The sequence below is a fragment of the Panthera pardus genome, unplaced genomic scaffold (genome assembly GCF_024362965.1).
Source record: "Panthera pardus isolate Hobbes unplaced genomic scaffold, ASM2436296v1 HiC_scaffold_25, whole genome shotgun sequence".
Taxonomy (NCBI): domain Eukaryota; kingdom Metazoa; phylum Chordata; class Mammalia; order Carnivora; family Felidae; genus Panthera; species Panthera pardus.
The window spans coordinates 4,875,348-4,899,403 of record NW_026526821.1 but is presented as its reverse complement, the minus strand read 5'-3'; the positions used below and the strand labels follow the sequence as shown (position 1 = coordinate 4,899,403).

Sequence of the window (24,056 nt, the reverse complement as noted above, 5' to 3'; positions counted from 1 at the left end):
TCCAGCAGCCGGACAGCCTTTTTGAGCCTCTAAATTTGCCATTGGACTTGACCACAACCTTGTCCAAGACCTTCTACCACCGCACGAGCTGGCCTGCCCTCCCTTCTGACCTGTCTCCATCACCCTCTCCTCCTCCAGCTGTTCAGATTTCCCTCCCGTTCCCTAAACCGACCAAAGTGACTTCTGTCTCTGGGCCTCTGCACCTGCTGAGTCCCCGACTCTGGGTCCCTTCATCCTAGATCTTTCCATGGCCGGCTTCTTTTCCTTTCATCTTTTTGGAGCGAGCTCCAAAGTGGCCTCCTCCCAGGTTCACGGGCAGCCCTGCCCCTGGTGGGTCACACCACCCCCTGGCTTCTCTTCTTGTCACAGAGACGTCACCATCAGTCATTTCCTCGTTTATTTCTTTCCTTATTGCCTGCTCCCCCCTCCCCGCCCCAAGCCCCGCACGGAACTAGAATGTGAGCCCCGTGAGGGCCACACCCGTTTTGTTTACTGTTGCGTCACCCCCCTCCCCCAGGGTGTAGGACAGGTGTCTGGCACACAGTAGGCACCGCCTGAATGCCTGCTGAAGAACTGAAAACTTGAACAAAGAAATACACCATTGAGTTGAAGTTACATGAAGTTGCATGAAGGGAGAGAAGTGTGTCTTTGTACTGAAGTGGGATAAAAAAAGAAAAGAACTTTCCGAGCAAATTAATCTACGTAAACAGGGTGAACCCTGTGTTTCGCCCTGTCAGTAATGAACTGCAGAAGCCCTGGCCTCAGGCTCCCGGGAGGATCGCTCTGGAGACGGATATGTAAATTCCAGGCGAATCTGTGTCCTTGGTGAAGCCCTTAGAGGGTTTGGGGGGGCTCAGGCCCCAGCCTGTCCTCCCTGGGCCCCCGTCAGCAATCACGAATGCTCTGGATAGGAACGGACTTAGCTCCTCACATGTACCTGGGGGGCTCCGATGGGAAGTCGGGCGGTCCCTAAGCACCGTTAACAGCAGAACACAATTTCTGAATTGCCCCTAAGCAGGCGCTTACCAGCCCTGAATGCTCGGAGTGGGGTTTGCCAGGAGAATGATGGTGCTGCACAGTTACCCTCTCTGAGATTTCAGTGGTTACTTTAAAGACTATCTGTCTATCCATCCATCTACCTATCTATCTATCTCTCATCTATTTTGAGAGACAGACAGCAAGCTGGGGAGGGACAGAGAGAGAGAGGGAGAGAGAGAATCCCAAGCAGGCTCCGTGCTCAGCACGGGGTCCGAAGCGGGACCTGAGCCGAAACCGAGAGCTGGACACCCAGGGGCCCCTCAGTGGCTCCTTTAAATGGATCCGTTGCAAAAGGCCGACGAATAAGACCGGGGAGGAAAAAACAAGGCCGAAGGTCCGCCGTTGTAAGATGCCAGGCACCCCTGCTCACTGGCAAGTTGGTTTTCATCGCAGTCACTGGGGGCTGCTGGGAAGGAAGTTGGAGCCCAACAGATCTGGTTAAAGCTGACGGGCTAAACAGTAGACTTAAGTTTCCAACTATCTAGAAACCACACCCAACCACCAAAAACACATGTTAAAACAACTCTAATTGTATATTTCAAAGAACAAGCAATTTAGTTTCACTGCGGTCGCTGGTGATTCCAAGCTAAATACATCCGTGTCTTGTTCTCCGTTTTTAGGCATGTTTTTTCGGGAAGAGTGGGGTTGGGTGTGAGCTGTTGTTTTTCTTCCCCTTCTCTGCATAATTTAGTATTAAGGCTGGGGGACGGCAGCCCAGATTTTGCAGTGCACATTGAGCTCTGGGGAGAGCTAACGATGGAGACCAGAGCATGCACACCATCCAGCTAACTGCTCAGAGAGCACGGTCTCAAAATGGACATTGGAGGCACCGGGTGGGTGCTTTGGTTGTAGGCAACAGAAGCCGCGCCTGACTCAGCAAACCGAGAGGGAACTCCTTAGAAGAGCGTGGGTGAGCACTGACCTCAGCGGTGCCCTGCACCCGGCTGGTGGGAACTATCCTACGGTGCCCCTAGGACACCCCGCGTGGGCAGGGTGCACCCAAGCTTCCGGTCACTTGCACGGAGATTCTAGGTCCCGGAGCCGGCACCCTATCTGCCCAGCCTGACACTCCTCCCCCAGCTGGAGGGGAGGCACCTTGACTGCCAAGTCCTCCAGGATGAGAGTCAACGGGGGAATTTTGCTGTGAGCAGAAGGAGGCGTTTGTCCGTTACATTCTGCGTCGGGCAAAAGAGGACTTGAGAAGGGGGGTGGGCGGGGGATGCCTCAGGGCCAAGGAATCAACGCAGCGAATCTCCCCGGTGTTGGTGAGGACCGCACCTTCCCTGGTTCTCCCGTGTGGTGAGAAGTGGGTCCCTCAGCCCCCTGGGCTGCCCATGCAGAGACTGTTTGCATCTCTGGTCTGCCAGGGAGCAGTGAGGCTCCCTGGGCTCACAGGGTCCGGCATCTCGCGCGCTCTGGATGGCTCCTGAACAACCACCAACCCACAGGCTCCGGTCTGTCCAGGCCTCTGCCCCTGAGAAGCCTCCTAACCCCGTGGCCTCCATTCACTTGGGGGGTCCCAATGACAATGACAGAGGCACCTGGGTGGTTAAGCATCTGACTTTGGCTCAGGTCGTGATCTCGAGGTTCGAGAGTTCGAGCCCCACATCGGGCTCTGTTGTCGGCGAGGAGCCCGCTTCAGATCCCCTGTCTCCCCCTCTCTCTGCCCCTCCCCCACTAGGGCGCGCATGCTCTCTCTCTCTCTTTCTCTCTCTCTCTCAAAAATAAATAAACATTGAAAAAATGGCAATGACAGCAATACCCGAATCACAAAGTGGCTGTGAAGAAATAACGTAATGTCCCCCTAAAGTGCTTAATGAGAGCAGGTGCCCGGTGGATGTTAGCTGTTGCTGATACTGATACATCCGGAGCCATGGCCTGGCCTCAGTCACCCTACACGGACTCTAGTCCCCTGTCCTGTAGCCCCGTGTGCCCCTAAAGCTTCTCTAGGCCTGGGACCCGACACCAGGCCCCCCACCCTGCAGCTGGGGCAGGCTGAGCAAACCCCAGCCTTCATGACTTCTCCAACCAGACTTTCCGGGGGGGGTCCTGGCAAACCTGGGGGACTGTGGCCCTGGGAGGCTGCAAACCCAGCCCAGATGGAATTGATCCTGAAGGAAATACACAAAGACAGAGAAATCACCCATAATCACACCTCCCAGAGATAACCACTCACTCGCCTATCTTCGTCTAGTTCATTTTTAAAGAATAAGGATGCCCCCGTCCACCCCCCACCAGTGAAAATAAACCTGAGAGCAAATGTATAGATACCGGGTTTCTGTTCTAACGTTTTATCAAAAATATCTTTCCGTACCGTTCAATGTGGTTTTCTGACATATGATTTTTTTGTGGGCGCGTAATTCCCTCCAAATTTATTCAAGTCTTTGCCTCGTGTTGGAATATTTAGGTTTTGGTCTCCCGGCCTCCTTCCCTCCTTGGGTCCCTGGGTCCAGCTTGACCCCGTCCACCTCTCAGCTGCAGACCGGTGACATGACTTCCAGATTCTCCACTTCCCAGAAACACCCGCTGCCAGTCCCACCCACGGGTGGGTCCTTCGAATGCAACACAAGGTGTCATGGGCAGATTTGCAGCCCCCCCCAGATATGTTCGAACCCTAACCCCAGTATCTTGGCATGTGACCTTATTTAGAGATAGGGTCATTACACACGTAAATAGTTAAGAGGAAGTCATACCGGAGGAGAGGTGCCCTACGCCAAGACGACTGGGCTCCTTCCAAGAAGGGGTGAAGAGGGACAGACACGCAGGAGGCAGCCACGTGACGGCGTGGGCAGACACTGGAGGGCTGAATCTAAAGTCAGGGGAGGCCACAGATTGCCAGCCAACACCAGAAGCCATGAGGGGCAAGACGGGATCCTGTCCTACGGGTTTCAGAGGAGCGTTGGCCCTGCTCCCACCGGGATTTCAGATTTCCAGAAGCCCGAGGGCAGTGACTTCCCGTTGTTTTGAGTCACCCAGTCGGCGGTACTTTGTACGGCAGCCGTGGGACGCGACGCAGACTTCCCAAATCCTCTGCCTGAAACACACCGCATCAGACCACCCACCACGGTGGGCCCTTCGGCTACCTGGTCGGGCAGAGGCCAAGCCCCCTCGCACCTGTGGAGGCAGGAAGCTGGGCTTCTGACCCCCTCCCCGTCCTCTGTGCCCCCGGCCAACCGTTTCTGACCCTTCCTCTCTGGCCGTGCTGCTGTTGTCCCCGGAGGCCTCGCAGCTGTCCCCGAGACGCAGTGTCCCTTGGTCTCTGGATGGGAACCCGCAGGGCAGCGTCCTGTCCCTGTCTAATGGTGTGAGTGACCCAGCAAACGCCTGTTCTGTGCCTGGCGCTGTGCTGACTTTTCCACCCACAGAGTCTCCTGGCAGCAACCCCGTGGTTGTAGACGTTATCTGGCAAAGGAGGAGACCGAGGCAAGAAGGAGGAGTAATTAGCGAACGGAGGCGCAGCCGCTGGGGTCTGAATGTGGGAAGCTGTTTCCAGGACCCAGTCTACACCGCAGTCCTCGCTGACGGACAGTTGGGGTCCTTCCCGCTCCAACAGCTTTCTGATCGGCACGTAATCGGGGATCTAGGAAGCTGTCCAGCCGGCTTGCCTGCAGTCTCTGTATGTGCTCCCCACGTGGGGGCCACGCACGGAGACCAGGGCCCCGATGCCTCGGGCGAGTACGTCTCCCGGTGCCCAGACGTCACACGGGCTCGTGGAGGAAGGCAGCAGGGCAGGGAGGCCCCTGCCTGGGCTTGGAGCTGGACCCTCACTGGCGGGGCATGGTTGGTTAAGGCATGAAGTTCCGTGGCCCACGAGTCTGGGCCCTGGGCTTCCCGCCGGATGACCCCTGGGCACATGATCTTGCTTCTGTCTTCCGTGAAATGTGCCCATCACACAGGGAGGTCACAAGAATGAGGCAAAGCGAGCGGTGTGCTTGGCACGGCCCCCTGAGCTATGCCCTTCTCCCCAAGGAAAGTCGGTCTTGCTCTCCCACACATACACTCAACATGTGGTCATTTATGGTAAGAACATCTGGCCATCTATCCGTCCCTCTGGGGAAAAATGCACGTTTAGCTTATAGCCTATGAATGTGCCCTTGCACATGTTCCAATGGAGTAGAAGCGAAAAGGCTGAGGAATTGGCAAGTTCCCTTTTAGGAAGCATGAGTGGACAAGTGGAAGGCTGCAAGAAACGGCAACATACACAGGAGACCGTTTGTTTTCTCTATGTAAAGAGCACTCACAAATCAACAAGAAGAAAAGATGTTTTCCAAAAGGTCAATACAAAACTGGACAAAGGATATGACCGGACAGTAGTTCACAGGAAAATCAATTCAAGGGGTCCATGAAAATCCAAACAGACGTTCCTCTTTTGCTCATTAGAGGAATGCAAATCCAAACAAGCGAGCATCGCCACTGGCAAGATTTTTGAAGAATGATAATGACGAGGACTGCAAGGTTGGGAACTGGTGCTGTCCGAGGCCATCTGTGGGGAGTGCTAACTGGTGCAACCCATCTGGAAGGAAGGCTAGTGAAAGAAGTTAACACACACATTTTGCCACGGCAATTCCACCGTTAAGAACTTACACCCAGATGCACGGGTGAAGGGGAGGCTGGGGGAAGACCAGTGCGGGCAAACAGAAGGGACGGCACATGAGTGCAAGGAGACCGTGGTAGAAGGGACTTCCTTGTGACTGCGTCACGACAGTGGCTGGCGGCCACCGTCTTCTCCAAGGCGGAAGAAAGCTTGTCTGGGAAATGTGTGGGGACGAGGGGTTCCGATGGGGACTGACGAGCACCAGAAGGAGAGGAGAGAGCACAGAGTCGCAAGGAAGAGGGGTGAGTGGAGAACGCGCTGAGCTGGACAGAGGGTCTGGCTGCGACTGAGTCCCATGCACGCTTTCCTACAGCCTATATCGTGACAGGATATGAGCATTTTCAATCTCAAAATGCACCTCCCCCCCCCCGGAAGTGGCTGACAGCCTCGATTAGATGAGGGGGAGAGAAATGAGGGCCGAGGAGCCAGAGTAATGACCGAGGGCTGGAGGGCTGGGGAGGCTGGGTTTCCCACCCCTGCTTCTCCTCCGGGGAATGCTGTGCGTGTGCTGACGTGGGTGCCACGTGGAGCGTGGGCCTGTTGGACGTGTTCAGATAGCCCACCGCCCTTACCAGCATGACTACGAGGCTCGGGATTCGGGGAGCCTGCGGGGGGCCAAAACCACAGTCAAACGCATGTGTCCTTGTTGGTGGAGCTCCTTAGGCTCAGAGACTTTCAGGGCTGGAGGCAAATCCAGGCAGCTTCCTCACCGAAGCAGCCCCCTCCCCCCACATCATTCCGTTCGCTCTTGGATGCCTCCAGTGATGGGGAACTCACTAGCGGGTTCCTTCCCTGCCAAAACCCTTCAGTGGACCCTCCACTGCCCTCGAGGCGAAGTCCAACTCCTCCTCGAGGCCCTCTCTGATCGAGCCCCTGCCAACCTCCGGGCTCACCCACAGCCACCCCCCTGCCCCTCCGCTCACCCCTCGCCAGCCCCGGGGGCCTCCTCTCTGGTCCCCCAGCACATCACTGTTTCCTTTCACCACCTCGGTCTTGGCACATGCCGGTCCCTCTCCGTGGATGTTCCTCCTCCGATTAACGCCTCCTCTTTGGTCAGATTTCAGCTCGCATGGCACCGCCCCACCCCGCCGCCTTCCTCCTAGGCTCCGTGCCCCTGGATGTCCTCTCTATGGTGCTCATCATTTTGTCATCAGTTTCTCTACTGAAGATTTCCTCGCCCGTTTGACTCAGGCTTCTACGAGGACGGGGGGGCGGGGGGGGGGCTGCCTGATTTAGTTCTTGTCTTCAACGCCGCGTACCAGCAAGGGACACGAACCCAGCGAGGCCCCCGGTGCCCGGTCGCCGAGACGAGCCTCACTTGGGCGTCTCTGCTGGGCAGCTGCTTTCGTCAGCTTCACCCGACGGCAGCCCCGGGTGCGGCCAGTGCTCCCATTTCGCAGAGGAGGGGCCTGGGGACGGCGGCTGAGGCTGCGGGACTTTGGGAGGCAGCGCACAAGGACGGCTGAGCCCAGTTCACTCTCGGGGGGCGGGGGCCGTGCCTCGTTTTGTCAGGGTTGCCGGTCCCATCGCAGCGGTCACGGTGTCCTCAAGGACATGCAGGCCATCCGAGTGGGAACCAGACGGACGTTGAGGGACTCGCTCAAGCGCGGTTGAACCGGCGACTGGCGGAGAGCCGGGGCCCTGCCTCTTTCCTCTGCAGGGCTGGAGAAGTTCGTGCAGGGTCTGGCTCTTTGCAGGGAGAGCATGGAGGGTTCACCAGGTTCTGGCCAAGCGCTGGCCTCAAATCCTCTCATGTAACCCTTCTAGCACCGCCTGAAGGCTAGGGCTATTCCCCACTGACTGATGGGGACATCGGGGACAGAATCGGCGCCAGAGCTAGGGTGGGGACCAGGTCCGTCCCAATTCCCAAGATGCCGCTCTCAAGCTCTCTGCAGCACACAAAACATGCGTTGGGTTCGGCCACGCCCGGCCGGGCTCCGGGGCGCACAGGTGGGGGGGGGGGGCCTGGGTGGGGGACCGGTCCCGCACCCCCTCCCCCGTGCTGTCTCGGGTACCCCCTGGACCACAGGCGGCCCCTCCAGCTGGGAGGTCTGACATTCGCTGGGATATGCTAGTCGCTGTGGCACCTTCCCCGCCCGCTCGTGTTCTGCAGCTCACTTACTGGGTCGTACAGTTCGTTTCCTGCATCAGGGTCTTTTGCAAACTGTCTGAATATCCCAGGAGGACAGGGGACTGGCTTTGCACGGAGGGTTCCTGAAAGCCACTTGGGCCTAAGCAACGACCACACCACACGTCTGGCCACACCTCATGGCCAGCCCCTGGTGCCAACTTCAGAATTTAGGTCTCAGCTCCATTGTCCTCAAGTTCAGTCCGATTTCAGGGTCCTCTCTCCCTGCATCGGGCTATCGATCTTCATTTTCTAGACCGGCTTTGGCGGTGAAAGCAATATGCCTTGGAAGTTTCATCAGGGGCTCATTCTGGCTTGAAGCTTTCATTAACACAGTTAACTTCCAGTACATTGCACAAATGTTTCTTCATGTGTGGCTTCTAATGGTCTGCCATCCAGATGGTTTTGAAATTAAGGAAGCTGCTATATTTGCCTGGAGCTGCTTATTTTGAATTTGGAGATTAGACCCCCGGTCAGGAGATAAGCAACACAGCTGGCCACCGAGATCCGTCCCTAGCCGTTGCCTGTGCGGCCAGAGGAAGTTTCCTATGACAGCTGTCTGTGTTTTGTTTTGTTTTTTAATTTTTTTTTAATGTTTATTTATTTTTGAGAGACAGAGAGAGAGAGAGAGAGACAGAGCGTGAGTGGGGGAGGGTGAGAGAGAGAGGAGACACAGCATCCGAAGCAGGCTCCAGGCTCCGAGCTGTCAGCACAGAGCCCGACGTGGGGCTCGAACTCACAAACCGTGAGATCATGACCTGAGCCGACTGAGCCACCCAGGTGCCCCTGTCTATGTTTTAAATAACTAACTCAGGGGCACTTGGGTGGCTCAGTCGGTTAAGCGTCCGACTTCAGCTGAGGTCATGACCTCATGGTCCTTGGGTTCGAACCCGCGTCGGGCTCTGCGCTGACAGCTGGGAGCCTGGAGCCTGCTCCGGATTCTGTGTCTCCCTCTCTCTCCGCCCCACCCCTGCTTGCACTCTGTCTCTCTCCGTCTTTCAAAAATGAAAAAACATTAAAAAATTTTTTTAAATACCTAATGTAATTACCGATCTTCATCCGCATTTGATCTTCAGATGAGCGTCCTTAACTTTCTTCCCAGTTTTTACTCTCGGTTTTGAAAGCGAGTCCCACATCGACAACTCATTCATTACGGAACAGCCTCTGACTCTGTTTTAGTTCATCTGTCTTGAAACGATAACTTGCCATCACAGAGTGTATGGCTCGAGATAAAAGCAGGACCGAAATTAGAAAAAAGAAATACAAATGAGGGGGGAAAAAAAAAGAAAAAAGAGGCTGTGGTTTTTCGTTTCCCCCTCAAGCAGCACTTGCTGAGTAAGGAGATTTTTAGAAGCCAGAAATTGCTGTGGAGCAAACCAGCGCTGGAAGCTGGTGAACTGGCACAGGATCTGTCTGGCACTGCAGGGCTTGGGGGAAGGTCTCTGCTGCAGCGGGGGGACGAGACCGCTACCCACAGCCGCGCTCCCGTCATCCCCGAGGAGGAGGAGGACGTTTTCAGAGACAAGAGGGAGGGAGGAAAAAAAAAAATCAGCGTCCAAATTAGAAACTACCTAAGCTGCCTTGTTTTCTTGGGGCCCCCACTGTGCCTTTGATTTCCTGATTGCCCCAAGCAAGAATAACAAAATTCATCAGACCCGGTGATTTTGGCAGATTTCATTTGAAAAGCCACCAGTTGAGTCGGATTGATCCATTCCAGTGGTTCTCGACCCGGGGGCGGCTTTGCAGCTGGGGGACCCTGGGCACTATCTGGAGGCCCTTTGGGTCGTCGTAACTGGGAAGCTGCTGCCTTGCTGGCATCTGGGAGGGGGAGAGGCCAGGGGTCCCGCCACATATCCTGCCGGTACAAGGAACGGCCCCCCCGAGCGAGGGATGGTGTGGACCACAACGTCAGTGGCACTGGGGCTGAGCGACCCCGGCGGTGTGCACGCGCGTGTCCTCAGTAGAAGTTCGCCTGGTGGGACCCCTGGTGTGCCTGCCGTTCGATGCCAGATTTGCAGAACCGGAGGCCTAATTGATGGACGCATCTGAAGGATTAACGGGGTTCTGTTTCCTTTCACTAAAGGCCAAAGGGTCTTGCTGCCGGGAGGTGCAGCCAGGGGTGAAAAGAACTTCTGAAGAAAGTGTTCAGCGGCAGACGGTGCCCGAGTTACGAGCAGGGAAATGCAAGGGCTGCCCGCAGGGGACCGTCACCCTTTCTAGCCACAGCGTCTGCCTCGAGCGGGGGTTCTGGGGCGTCCCCGTCTGCCCCCCCACCTCATCCCCCGTGGCCCGTCAGGCGCTCCTGGCTTCTCTCCTGTGGAATCTGTCGCGCTCGCTATGGCAAAAGGTCGCCAAGGAGTGAAGCGCCCCGGGCTCCCCGAGAGCCAGCCGCGATGCTGAACTTCCAGCCATTTTATTAGCGTGACGAGAAGTGCGGGGCCTGCCAAAGACAACAGCCCTGTGCTGTGACCAAGACTGCAGGTTTCTGGGGCAATCTGGCCTCTTGCTCTCGATGGCCCCATCCCGGCGGTGCCGATGGTGGGGGGAGCCTCCTCCCCGCCCTCCTCCCACCTCAGCCCCCAGAGGAAAGTGCGGACGTCCTTGGCCAGGCTCTCCCCTCGCCCTCCACTCGTTCTCTCCTGCCCTCTCTCATGGCCCAGCAGGGCAGCCCTGGCCTGCTTTTGCATTGGTGGACGAGTCCCGGGCAAAGGACGGGCGAGTGACTGCTCACCCCTGGCCCCTGGCAGCAGGCAAAAGGAGCCCCTTCTGATGGATGTAGCTGAGACTCCCCACCTTGCCAACCCGGCCCTCCCTCGACCTTCCTTTGGACCCCTTCCCTCTCTTCTTCAGATATCTTGCTTAGAACTTTGGGGTTGGAAGAAAAGACTCGTGGATGAGCTCCTGTAGGTGGACCAGACTGCTCCTTGCCCGCAAGTGGAGGAGAGTGGCCCTGCCAGTTTACGGGCTGCCCTGTGGCACCCGGCTGCCAGCTTGGAGAGTGTTCCCAGGCAGCGTGCTGAGGGGTTCCCCTGCATACCTTCTCGCACCCTCACAACAATCCCAGGCAGAGGGAGGATTCTGTAAGCCCATTTGACAGATGAGAAAGTTGAGGCTAAGACAGCTGATGGACATGCCTGCCCAAGGCCACACAGGTTTGATATGAAGCCTGATCTGGTTTCTGAGCCAGGTGCTCTGACTCCAGGGCCAAGATGATTCTTCTTCCTTTTTTTTTAATTTTTTTTTTTACTGTTTATTTTTGAGAGAGAGAGTGAGACAGAGCGGTGAGTGGGGGAGGGGCAGAGAGGGAGGGAGACCCGGAATCCGAAGCAGGCTCCAGGCTCCCAGCTGTCAGCACAGAGCCCGATGCGGGGCTCGAACCCACGAGCTGTGAGAAGGTGACCTGAGCCCAAGTCGGACGCCCAACCGACTGAGCCACCCAGGCGCCCCTCCAGGGCCAGGATTCTTAACCCTTCACGATGCGAAGGTGCTTGGGGGTGAACCTGGGACGGGGCACACTTCCACGACTATGGTCGTTCTTGCCCTTGTGGCCAGTGGTGACGTGGTGTGGTCAGTTGGCATTTGTAGAGAGTTTTGTCTGTGCCCACCCAGCGGGAGAGCAGTTAGTCCTGCAGAAAGCACTGCCTCCTCTACCTGGAGTCCCTTGGCTGTCCTCCCTCCTCCCCGTCCGGCTTGTCGGACACAGTGTGCGCTCAGGGTCACTGCACCTTCCCAAACTTCTCCCCCGAGCTCTGCTGCAGGGGACAAACCCTGAACACCCACAGTTCAGGACTCAGTGGGCAAGACCGGATCCTACAGCCAGATCGGAGGGATTTGGGGTTTATAACTTCCCACGGGGGTTTCAGTGGGCCTGGGGTCCTCCCACATCTTCCTGGAGGTCGGGGTCCCCCTGGGGGCCCGGCAGGCGCCTGGAGTCCGGGCCCCGACGGCACACAGCACGGCGGTGCGGAGGGGAGAGGACGAGGCACGGTAACACGGTACGGCGGGGCGCAGGGCGCGGAAGGGACCCCGGAGGAGCGGCAGGTGCTGGCCGGGTGAGGCCGAGGAAAAGCTCTCGGGGCGCAGCACCGCCCGCCCCGTGCGCAGGCCCCCCACAGCAGTCCCTGCGGACCTCCCAAGGAAAGTCCGACGGCGAGCTTCCCTCCCTCCCGAACTCAGGCGGCGAGCCGGTGGTGGGGACGGGGGCACCTACCTCCCAAAAGCACCAGGACGCAAGCGTAGGGGAGCATGGCCGTGGGCATCCCGTCGGGGCTGGCCGGCTGGCCCGCGGAGCGCCTCCGCAGTGCGTGGAGAGAGGAGGCGCGGGGCGCGGGGGCGCGGGGCTCTGAGGGCGGAGGCGGGCGCTGGCGTTACAGCTGGGGTCCTGCGCTGAAGTCGCGAGGGTCCCGAGCCCCCTTCGGCGGCGTTCACTGCGCTCACCCGCCGCCGGGGCTGTTGATAGCTGTAAGTCGAGCCGCGCACTCATAGGTCCGACTTGCCAGAAGAGGTGGAGACAGCCCCAGGCGTTGCGCGCACACCAGTGCAGCGCGCCCAGCCCTCCGGCGCTGCTCCTCCTGCCATTCGGACCCCCCAGCGGACCCCCCTCCGTCCCCTGGGCCTCGCCTCCCCCGAGCTCCTCGCGGTGAGCAAGGAGGCCTCCCTGCAAGGCTTGTCCCGGCCAAGCCCAAGCGGCGCGGTCCTCCCGCCAAAGCGCACCCCTAGCCAGGCCGGTCCCTGGAAGGGCATGGGGGTTGGTGGGAGACTCCTCTCTGCCCCGCTGGGTCCCAGGACCCCCGATGTTTCTATTCAGGCCTTTCAGACACTCTTGGAAAAGTTGCGGTCAACTTGGAGCCCAGGAGCTCGGGAGCGCGGTGCGAGTGGCCAACCTGGGGTGCCCAGCAGCCTCTCTCTGTAAGGAGCGCGTCCTGCTCCAGAGAACATCCAGGCAAACAGCGTGGAGCCGACCAGGGCGGTTTCCTCCCCCCACCCCACCCCAACTCCTCCTCCTCCCCCCCTTCTCAAATGAGTGAGTCAGTTTAGGGTGGCAGAGACAGGGCAGCTGGGGGGAGGAGGAGGGGAAGGAGGAGGAGACAAACACCATGCCCCCAACCCAGACAGCTCTTGTCCCCCACCCCAGGCCCGGGGGCCTCCCCGGGAACCTCCTGAGTGCCAGGGGATCCTTGAATCCTTGATGAGCATCTGGGAAGGAGGTCCTCTGCAGCTGTTGGGTTTGTGATGGAAGCAGAGAAAAAGCATCAGGGCTTTAGCTGGGTCATTTCTGCCCTCATGGACCATGTGGGTGATAGACGTGACGCTGTGTGGGGGGAGGGAGGCATGGGGGCTGGACACGGGTAGATCTGAGGTCCATTTCCACGTGGTGGCCATTGACCGAGAGGACGGAAGGAGGGCGAAAGAGAAGAGAGACCCCGGGGAAGAGAGAGGAAGGGAAAGAGAGCTGGCAGGGCGAAAGGGGCACAAGAGAGGCAAAGGAGGAGCGGGGGAGGCAGAGACAGAGAAGCCAGGAGGAGACGCGGGGAGAGAGACCAAGAGGAGACAGGAGGATGGGAGGGCAAGAGCAGAGATGGAGACCTGCCCCGAGGTCCCCATGCTGTCCGGAGACTGCCCCTCCGGACGGCATGGGGACCTCGGGGCAGGCCTCCCAGGGTGCACGTCCACACCGCCGGCCCGCCCTCTGAAGGGTTTATAGACCCATGTGTCCACCTCTGTCCTGGGGCGGGTGTCTGAGACAGCACCCACCTGTGGATTCCTCGCCAGAAGCTTGGGTGAGGCCCCCAGGAGCCCTTCAGCTAACTTCAACCTCAAGGACCCCTGATCTGGGGACCCCCTCCCCCCCCGCCCCAGCCGGGCCCTAGCTTTCGTCTTCTCCAGAAGCAGCAGATATGAGCAGGAAGGGCAGAACGAGGCCACAGCGTGATCTTACACAAATGGAAATGTGAGAGAAGCGATCAATTCTCTTCCTGAAAATGACTTTTTTTTTCTGGTCTCTATGGATTACTGAGAACAGCATGAGACCAGAGTGGCCGTGCGGAAGCCCAGAGCGGGTCTCAGCTCTCCTGCAGGCAGTGGCCACAGCACGCATTAAGTTCAAGTGTGTGGGGGTTCTGACTTTTATGGCGGGCAGGGAGTTGCTCGGGATGATTGTTTATAATTGCGTAATTGTGATTATTTGTGGCAATTTTGTGTCTTTGAATCCGCAAAATGTACAACGACGGATGGTTGTGCTAACTGCATGCTGTCCTGTCTTACCGTTGGAGACTGCACAGTCTGGGCTTTTTTTTGCAGCCCCAGGCTGCTGACCGGGTTTGTCGTGGGGAGGGGCTGTTATAACCCGGGTGGGTTATAAGTCAGTGCTTTTGAAGTTACTATACTGCTATTCGACGTGGGAGCTCCCCACTGAGGATGGTGCCCAGTTATTAATTGTTGGATTGGCTTATTTATAATAAATGCAATTGCGCCGTGGCATTGAGAGCTCGGCGGTGGGCCAGGTGCTTCAGAGGCATATATGCCTTCCTGCAAGCGACCTGATGGGAGGTAGGAATTCTTGTTTGCCCCATTTAAAAACGGGGGAAACTGAGTTCCGAGAGGCTGGGCCAGGGTCCCAAGGCCACACAGATGGAAAGTTGGCAGAGTCCCTTCTTGTGACCAGGGTGCTCTGCGTCTCCGTGGGGGCTCTGTCTCACCACGCTGCTGGCTCTGTTCTAAGTCTGAAGATCCTAGATGTTTTGTTTTGTTTTTTTTTTTTAATGTTTTATTTATTTTTGAGACCGAGACAGAGCATGAGCAGGGAAGGGGCAGAGAGAGAGGGAGACACAGAATCGGAAGCAGGCTCCAGGCTCTGAGCTGTCAGCATGGAGCCAGATGCGGGGCTCAAACTCATGAACCGCGAGATCATGACCTGAGCCGAAGGCGACACGCTCAACCGAACTGAGCCACCCAGGCGCCCCCAAGTCCAAAGATCCTAAAGGAAAAAGCCCATTCTGTACCAACAGCCTTTCTGGGAAGAAGCTTTGGAAGGACGATGACGGTGAGAGCAGTCCGTAAGCCTCAGCGGGGCCCCGCCGAGGAGCCCGACAGTTAAGGCTGGGACCCGTGCCTACTTCCTCTTCATGGTCGTGGCAGGGTGGCCCTCAGGAGAGGCCATTCCGGGACAGATACGGGCTCCTGTACAGGTGAGGGAAACAGAAGTTCAGGACAGCGAGCTACCTGTTCTGAGGCAGATTTACTCCCCGAAGAGAAAAAAGCGAAGAAAATGAACAAACGATGTTTGAATAAGACTCTCCTGTAGTTACAAGGAGGTAAAACAAAACAGAAAGAAGGGACCAAAGCTAAAAACTTACTAACTGGCTTCAAATATATTTATGTTTAACAAACAAACAAGCAATATTGTCCAGACCTTGCATTTTGCCAGAGGAAGGGTGGGTATATGCTCGGTTCCGGACCCTTTTTTACATACAGAACAATCAATTATAAGGCTGTTTGGGGGACAAGCGAATTCTTACTCAAGTCCCCACTCTGCTGGCTGTGGAGTCACATCCATGGGCTCTATCCCATTTTGGCCTCCAGAAGCCGAGCCTTTCTGGGCTGTTACCACAGGGACCCTCCCGAGGCGGTCAGAGCTATTGGGGCTGGTGGTGGGGGCGGGGGTGGCCCAGGGTACTCTTTTCTGGGGGCCGTGCACAGCCAGCGTGAGGGAGGCAGCCATGAGCCAGATGTCCATGATGGGAGGGCAGGAGGCCAGCCTTCCATGCTTTGCTTTTACATCCCACCCACCCCTCCCCGCAGATCAAAGTCTGGGGGGTGGGTCCGTGGAAAGCACAATAGAATGGTAGAACGGAGCCTCTTCCTTTCCCTCCCCCACCAAACACCTACCTCCTGCTCCTTGTCCTGCTACCAACGCCGTGGGAAGGTAAAATCGCCCCATGAAATCTTGCCATAAAATGGTCTGTTTTCCTCTGCTTGTTATCAGGGGTACCTGATCAAAGCCAGAGTGCTCAGACTTGGTTATCTAATAACCAAATAAACAACCGGGCCAGCTTCCCTGGTTGGCAACGGGGGGTGGGGGAGGGGTGGCTCTGGATGAAGTGAGAGGCAGGCCAGAGTGGCTGGGTCCCTCTTGGTGACCATCCCTGCCTACGCAGTGTCACACTGGCCAGATCCTCGCTGTGGACCCTGTGCTCCAGGTGGAGAAACTGAGGCAGGGAAACCATGTTCCTGCCCTCCGGGGGAGGGTAACTGGCACTCATTTGTCCCCTCTGGTGATTGCCATGGCATCAGCCTTATTCCCCAGGGTATCCGTGCTCAGGCCATGCCTTGCGTGTAATGGAGGCTCATCACAGGTTTGCTGAATGAATGAATGAATGAATGAACACGGGGTTTACATCAGAAAATGTGGTCACGCACCTTTTTTCTTTAAAAAAAAATTTTTTTTTTTAATTTACATCCAAATTAGTTAGCCTCTAGTGCAACGATGGTTTCAGGAGTAGATTCCTTACTGCCCCTTCCCCATTTAGCCCATCCCCCCTCCCACAGCCCCTCCAGCAGCCCTCAGTTTGTTCTCCATATTTGTGAGTCTTCTGTTTCGTCCCCCTCCCTGTTTTTTATATGATTTTTGTTTCCCTTTCCCTTATGTTCATCGGTTTTGTCTCTTAAAGTCCTCATATGAGTGAAGTGCTAGGATATTTGTCCTTTCTCTAACTAATTTCGCTTAGTATAATACCCTCTAGTTTCATCCACGTAGTTGCCAATGGCAAGATTCCATTCATTTTGATTGCCGAGTAATACTCTGTTGTATATATATAGACCACATCTTCTTTCTCCATTCATCCATCGATGGACATTTGGGCTCTTTCCATACTTTGGCTACTGTTGATTGTGCTGCTATAAACATGGGGGTGCATGTGTCCCTTGGAAACGGCACCCCTGTATCCCTTGGATAAATGCCTAGTGGTGCAATTGCTGGGTCGTAGGGTAGTTCTATTTTTAGTTTTTTGAGGACCCTCCATCCTGTTTTCCAGAGTGGCCACACCAGCTTGCATTCCCAGTGGTCACGCATCTTAATGCCACCACTTAGCAGCGTCCTGGGGCCAGGGCTAGGGTGAGGGAAGTGGGGCACCCAGGGCTCAACGCATAAGGGGGGGGCTCACTCTCAGGTGCCCACCCTGCACCTATACAAGCTTGCCTCACCCGAGCCCTCGTTCTGCGACTCACTCTGAGTCCGGGTTTCTTCTTCTGGAAATGGGGATGATGCTTGTGCTGCCCAGTGGGATTAAGAAGTCAGGGTCTGCAGAAATGAGCTTTGGATAGAGGATCTCGTCTTGCCAGGTCCTGAGACTCTGGAGAGAGGGGGAAGGTCACACAGCGGCTGTGAGATGGAGCCTGGCTGACAACAGGGTCTGGGACTTGAAAGTCTGGCTACTCAGCCTGGCTCTAAGCTGCTTGGGGCCTGAATGGCTCCTTGTTCACCTGCCTCTGGGGTAGGCAGGTTGTGAAAATGCCCTGGGATTCCCAGAAGCTTCCCCCACTAGTCCTCACACCTGTCTCAGTCTTTATGTTCCATCAGGCTGTGGTAGGAGCTGGAAGACATTGGAGGGTTTAACCAAACATGTAGGTGTTCAGTGAGCACGATGGACGAATAGATGAGTGGATGGGTGGTGGATGGATGGGTGGGTGAGTGGGTGGGTGTGTGGATGGAGGGATGGATGAATGACTGGATGGATGGATGGATGGATGGATGGATAGGTGGGTGGGTGGATGGATGGATGGGTGGGTGAGTGGGTGGGTGTGTGGATGGAGGGATGGATGAATGACTATATAGATGGATGGATGGATGGGTAGGTGGGTGGGTGGATGGATGGATGGGTGGGTGAGTGGGTGGGTGTGTGGATGGAGGGATGGATGAATGACTATATGGATGGATGGATGGATGGATGGATGGATGGAGGGATGGAGGGATGGATGGGTAGGTGGGTGGATGGATGACTCAGTGGGCAAGTGAATGGACAGGTGGAGCTACGAGCATTGCAGTTGTCACAGTTGTTCTGGGTGGTGCCCTAGCTGAACGGTGTGTTGATTTTATCCTCACATCCATTAATTTATTAGTAATAATTCATCAATGCATCAACTAACCCTTGGATTACAAGTTCCCAAACCGTGGAGGTGCATCACAGTCCTTGCACTTAAAGGGCATTCTTCCGCAAGATGGGACTATGTGTTCCCGTAGGAACTCTATAGCCGCAGAGCCCAACGTAGTGGGTAAGTGCTTAAACCCTTTGCCGGGGGAAGAGCAGATTCGTGTTCTTATGATGCCAGGCCTGCTTGCCTGGGAAGTTTGGGTTGGCTTTCCTTCTAAGTCTCTGGGTCCCCCAGCCCAGCCCAGCCTCTCTGATGCCAGGACTGCTCATGCTTGGTTGTGGAATGACTGGATGAGCCTCCCAGTCTGGACACCAGTAGCTTTGTCTATAGGACACCCAGTCGGTTGTCGCTGTTCAGGATTGATGGACAGTTTGGAGCTATTTAGACACACCGGGGCTCACAGGCCAAGTGTAGACAGAACGGGTTGGTTTAGTCCATTTTACCTGAGAAGCGAGAACGTTTAGTGTTGACACCAGGGTTGAGGAGAGGCCGTCCAGTCCAGGGGAGAAAGGAGGCTTTGGTGCCTGCGGGAGTTCATGTCCTGGCATCGCCACTCACGGGGTGCATGACTTTGGACAGCCTTTCTGAGCCTTTGGCTCATCAAAAGTGAGAATCTTCAGAGGCTTGGGGGAGGATCCCGGGAGGTGATGCAATAAACTCTTAGTGTGGGGCAGGTTGTACGTCCTCGGTAAGATGGTGGCCGTTACCATTGGGGGATGCGTCCCCTAAACACAGAGATGCGTGACCCCTGTGGTGCACCCAGACCTCATGCTGGGCTCAGTCCTGCAGGTGTTGGAGCTGGAGGGCCTCAGGAGATCATCTAGCTCGCTCCTTTCCCAATGGTTCCTTGGGGGTCTCCTCAGGAGGAGGAGACAGGAAAGGAGGCAGCTCTCCCCACCTCCCCGGCCTCAGCAGCATCACAGAGCTCTGTTTAGGGAGGGGAGCTGTGGTCCCCTAAGTGCATCTGTCAAATACGGACTCCTCAGAGCTGTTAGAGCAATGAAGGAGATACACACGCAATACAGAGAGATCTAGAAGGCACAGTGTCTCGGGAAAGAAGCGGAAAGGCTCATTCATGTAAACCCCAAACACAGGTCTACACACAGCAGACAACGTGCTTTTCACGTACGTGTGTATCGGAGGCAGGACATCACACACGTGTGAGTAGATGCCTGTAGGAGGGAAGTGGGTGTGGAAGTTGGGGGCGGGAAAAGAGAAATTACCCTAAATACACACGAGGGTCCTTGCAGACACTGAGGTTACTAGCACACATGAACCCAGCAATATTATTTCGACTTTCTGCATCTGAGCTCCAAAAAGTCAGGGGAGCAAAGGAGGCGGGAAACCCCTGACGTCCCCCTTCTCGAATATGGAGAAACTGAGGCACAGCGAAGGGCAGAGGGATTGCCAAGGCGGCGGTGGGGTATCACACTAGAGTCAGAATTCTCCCCTCCGAGCCTAGACCCAGAAGCTTGGGGCAGGTTTCTTCTCCTTCCTTGGTATTTGCACAAGGGCTGTTCAGAGCAGGGTCTGCCCTTCCCACAGTCGCCAGCCCCCAGCCGCCATCCGTTGGGACAATTCCTCTGGGCCGAGGGGCTTTTTGTGGAAGAGGAAAAAAAAAAAAAAAAAAAAAAAAAAGAAGGCAGGGGACATGCGTGGTTTCAGACTTGACTTTTTAAGCAAAAGTTTACTGTTCTCTTCCCATTATAAAAAGCATTACATGTTCCTAATAAAGCTAATTTATTAGCTAATATATCTAATAGATTCAGAAAGCACAAAGTTTATTATTTGTCTCCCATTATAAAATTAACAGTGTTCCTAATATACTCTGGAAAATACAGAGGAGGAAGAACAAAAGTGAAAGTCACACACAGTTCCGTCACCCGAGAACAAGCCCCTGCTGACATTATGACTTTTTTTTCCCCGTTTACATATATTTTTTTTCCAATCTGTGGTCAAATTTAATAATGTCAATGTCTAAATAAACCACTAATTCCCGAATTTCATCTTTCGGGTTAATTTACCAGCTATTAAGGACCAGGCAGGTGCAAGGCTGTGGGAGGGGATGGGGGGGGGGGGGGACAAGAAGGGCAGAAAGCAGTCATTCTTTTTTGATCCAAATATCCTGCATGGTGGATCTGCCTGTGTTTTGTTCTGTTTGAACCTTTCACCATATTAGGCAGCTGTTTGCAAACTGTCCTCCGCTTCTGATTTCGGTCTGGAGGAGGCAAATTGATTTTAAATAGAAATATCTTATAGGTGGTGTTGTTTGGGCGTTTAAAAAAAATCCGTCCCGAGGTGCCCCCACCACCAACTGCCGGTCAACAGGGGAGGATGGAGTATTGTCCGTGAGTCCACGTTCAAGGTGAAAGACAGAAATTTGGGGCTAGAGGATCCCACACATGCTCAGGGCACGACCAAAGCAGAAGACCTTACTTATTTTCTCTTTCCTTCCTTTTTTTTTTTTTTCAGTTTACAATTAACATTCAGGGTTTAGTCTGCACCCTCCCTCTTGAAATGGAATTTTTATCTCTTGATTCATGCTACAAGATAAAATCCCTGTTTATCCAGTTGCATGAATAATTGATAAGCTCTTTCCAACTTGCCAGAAGCAACTTAGCAGTCTTGCCTTGCGGCCTGGAACCCATGGCAATTTCCTGAGCGCCAGCGAGAGACCTTTGCACAGTTTCTGCTTGAAGTCCACCGACTTTCTGTCTCAGGGGTGGGGTTATCTCTTGATCCAGATCGGGGAGTTAAAGATCAGGCACTCAGGGTTCTAGCGTTGGGGATGCGGGCGTGGTTGCGGGGGCGGGGGGTGCAGGGGTGGGGGCGCACGCAGAGGTGTCCACCTAAGATTTTCTGAAGCCGCGTCCGACCGTGACAGGTGTGGATTCTGACGGGAGCCTCCCTCCCGCTGGTGGTTTCAGAGTTCACGGCATTAATTAACTCTAATCTGTTCCCTGATAGTTTAAACCAGACCCAGGATGTGAAGGCATTTTCTTTCCTACATATTTAATGGGCTTAATGAGATCACAGTAAGAACCTGTGTTTGGACTCAGGTCCATTCGGCTCTCTGGCCGTGTTTATGCGATAAAACGCAATGGGGGGCGATTTGTGGGCTTAGCTGGGGCTTCTCCTTTTTAAACAGGTCTGGACAGATACCTGTTATATTTGGCTCATGCGAAGCTTGCACGAAGAATTTACAGACCAGTTCTTGAAGGCCAAGGTCAGCGTGTGTTGGGATGGCGCTCCTGGTGCAAAACGCTCTAAAGAGAAAGGATGGCTTCCTCCCCCTCCTTCCTCACCCCAGGGGTCCTCCCACTGGGGTTCAAGGTGGTAAACACTCGGGTTTGATGCAGCTGAGATTTGCATGTGCCTTTGTAGCCACAGGGTGCTTGTACTGAAACCTGTTGGGAGAGCCGGCTTCCAGGTCTCCTGGGAGCTGTGTAGTGGGGAACGAGGGGCTTTGATTTAAGCCACTCGACATTTATCAGCCACAGATACCCATTCAGCTCTCTCCTTCCGTTCACGGAAGGTGGTGAGAAAATGAATCGGAGGCTGATTTGTTGTTGTTGTTGTTTTCCTGGCCTGTTTTCCCAGAGCCCCAGGAAATTAAGAAACATGCCATCGGTTTTAGCAAACGCTTTCAACAAACTAACAGCAGATATCCCGGCGGAGGCCTAGGATCTCGACGCGGACCCTGCTGTTAGTGATCCTGGCCCTCCTCACGGGCGCTGCTGGACAAGGCGGAGGCGCCAGGGGATGCAAAGGGTCGCCACAGTGATGCAGAGGCGTGAGTGACTCTCCTTCTCGAACCTTCTCAACCATGGTTCTCATTCATTCGTGGCCTGCTGGCTACAGAGGAAGGGGAAGGGAGGGGTTTCCCGGGCCACGAGAGCAGACCGCAGGCCTCAGGGGAAGCCGGTAGGCACCTGTGTGCCATGAGCGAGCCACCTGCAGACCCCTGAGAGCAGCAGGCATCTCCTTGGAAGCTGGTCCCCAAGGCGGTGCTGGGGGGGCCTGCCCCTGAAACCCCCCCAAATCCACTGGTTTCTGCTGTGTCTTCAAGGCTGTGTGGTTTCTTGATGGGTCTCAACGGTCTGTCCTCTACCAAAAATGTCACAGTGCAGGAGGGGAACAAGGGAAATCGCACCAGGTGGCCCTGCCTCTCGGAGTGAGCTCTGCCCAGCACGGACGCGGGTCCCATGGGCTCGAGGGCTAGTGGGCCGCCATGAGCGGGATTTGTGTTCTGAATGAATAACATGTGCGTAAAGACATAACCCAGTGCGTGGCACAAGGTGAACGTTGGACAGTGTTGGCCGGGGAGACCATGAGGGGGAGGAGGAGGCTACCAGGAGTCGGGAGTCCTGGCTGTATCCTAGACGCTCCACTGGCTCCCGTGTGCCCTGGGCAAGTCCCCGTCTCCCTCTGGAGCAGATCGTTCATCCACAAAAACATCCCAAGCGCATGGGAAGGAGGTGAGAAGCGTAGAGCACAGTTGCCGATCTCGAGAAACTGACCCTGCACAACTTCCAGACTCCTGGAGCGTGCTTTCCCTCCTTTCTTGGTTCCGGATTCCAATAGGAAACCCGTTCCCATGACGGCTTATTTCACGTTCCATATGTTTTCTTTGCTGAAGTATCTGTCCAGCTCTTTGCCCATTTTTTATTTGGGTGCGTTGGCTCTTCTTTTTATTGAGCCCTCAGTGTTCTTTACATATTGTGGGTGCAAGTCTTTTACTAGGTATGTGACTAGCGAATATTTTTTCCTAGTCTGTAGCATTCCTATTCATTTTCTCAATGGTGCCTTTCGAAATGCCTAAATTGTTCATTGTGATGAAGTACACTTCATTGTTTTATCTTTTGTAGATTGTACTTTGGGGGCCAGATCCAAGATATGTTTATCTAGGCCAAGATCACAAAGATTTTCTTCTGTGTGTTCTCCTAAGGTGTTTTTTTTTTTTTTTATAGTTTTAGTTTCACATTTTTTTAATGTTTAGTTTTGAGAGAGAGAGAGAGAGAGAGAGAGAGAGTGGGGGGAGGGTAAGAGAGAAAGGGGGACAGAGGATCTGAAGTAGGCTCTGCACCGACAGCAGGGCTCTAAGTCACGAACCGTGAGATCGTGATGTGAGCCAAAGTCCGACACTTAACTGACAGAGCCATCCAGGCACTGCTGGTTTTACATTTAGACCTCTGATCGATTTGGATCGAGTTTTTATATATGGTATGAGATACAGATCACATTTTTTGGGTGGATATCTGACTGTTCCTACAATGTTTGTTGAGAAGGCTATCCTTTGCCCGTTTAATTCTCTTTGCAACTTTATTAGAAATTAATTGACCCATAGGCATAGGTTTATTTCTGGACTTTCTATTCTGTTTCATTGACTCATCTATTTACCTTTTCTCCAATGAATTTCTCTACTGTCTTGACCACATTAGCCTGGAAATCAGGTAGGATGGTTGTATTCTCTGACATTTGTTATCTTATTCTAAGTTTACTCTTCCTTTCCAAATAGAGTTTTCATTATTTTTCCTTTGTCTTTTCATATACATTTTAGAATTGACTTAATGATTTCTACAAAACACATCCTCCTCAGGTTTTGACTGGCATTGTGTTTGAGTATGTGGATTGGTTTTAGAAGAATTGACACGTTGGCAATACTATCTTCCAAACTATCAACATGGCATACTTCTCTGTTTATTTAGGTCTTTGATTTCTTTCATCACTGTTTTCTGGCTTATGGCATATACGGTATGCATGAGTTTTGTAACACAAAACACCCATCAGTATTCATGGGTTTGTGCTATTGTAAATGGTACCCTAAAAACTTCAATTTCCAACTGTTCACTGCGGGTACATAGAGACACAATTAGTTTTTGTATGTGGACCTTGTATTCTGTGATCTGGCTGAACTTAGTTTTTATGTCTCGTAGCTTTTATTATTATTATTTTTAAATTTTTTCCCATTTATTTATTTTTGAGAGGCAGAGAGAGACAGAGCATGAGTGGGGGAGGGGCAGAGAGAGAAGGAGACACAGAATCCGAAGCAGGCTCCGGGCTCTGAGCTGACAGCATAGAGCCTGACACGGGGCTCGAACTCACAGACCGTGAGATCGTGACCTGAGCCGAAATCGGACGCTTAAC

General features: G+C 54.5%; 1 protein-coding gene across 1 annotated transcript in view; it reads right to left on the bottom strand.

Moving 5' to 3' along the window:
• The window catches only part of APCDD1L (APC down-regulated 1 like), a 55,966-nt gene extending 43,273 nt beyond the window's left edge, over positions 1-12,693 (bottom strand). The window contains exon 1 of the mRNA XM_053890103.1: positions 11,971-12,693. Coding sequence (XP_053746078.1) covers positions 11,971-12,019 — 49 coding nt within the window. The 5' untranslated portion in view covers positions 12,020-12,693. The remainder of the gene's footprint in view (positions 1-11,970) is intronic.
• Between the last annotated feature and the right edge of the window lie 11,363 nt (positions 12,694-24,056).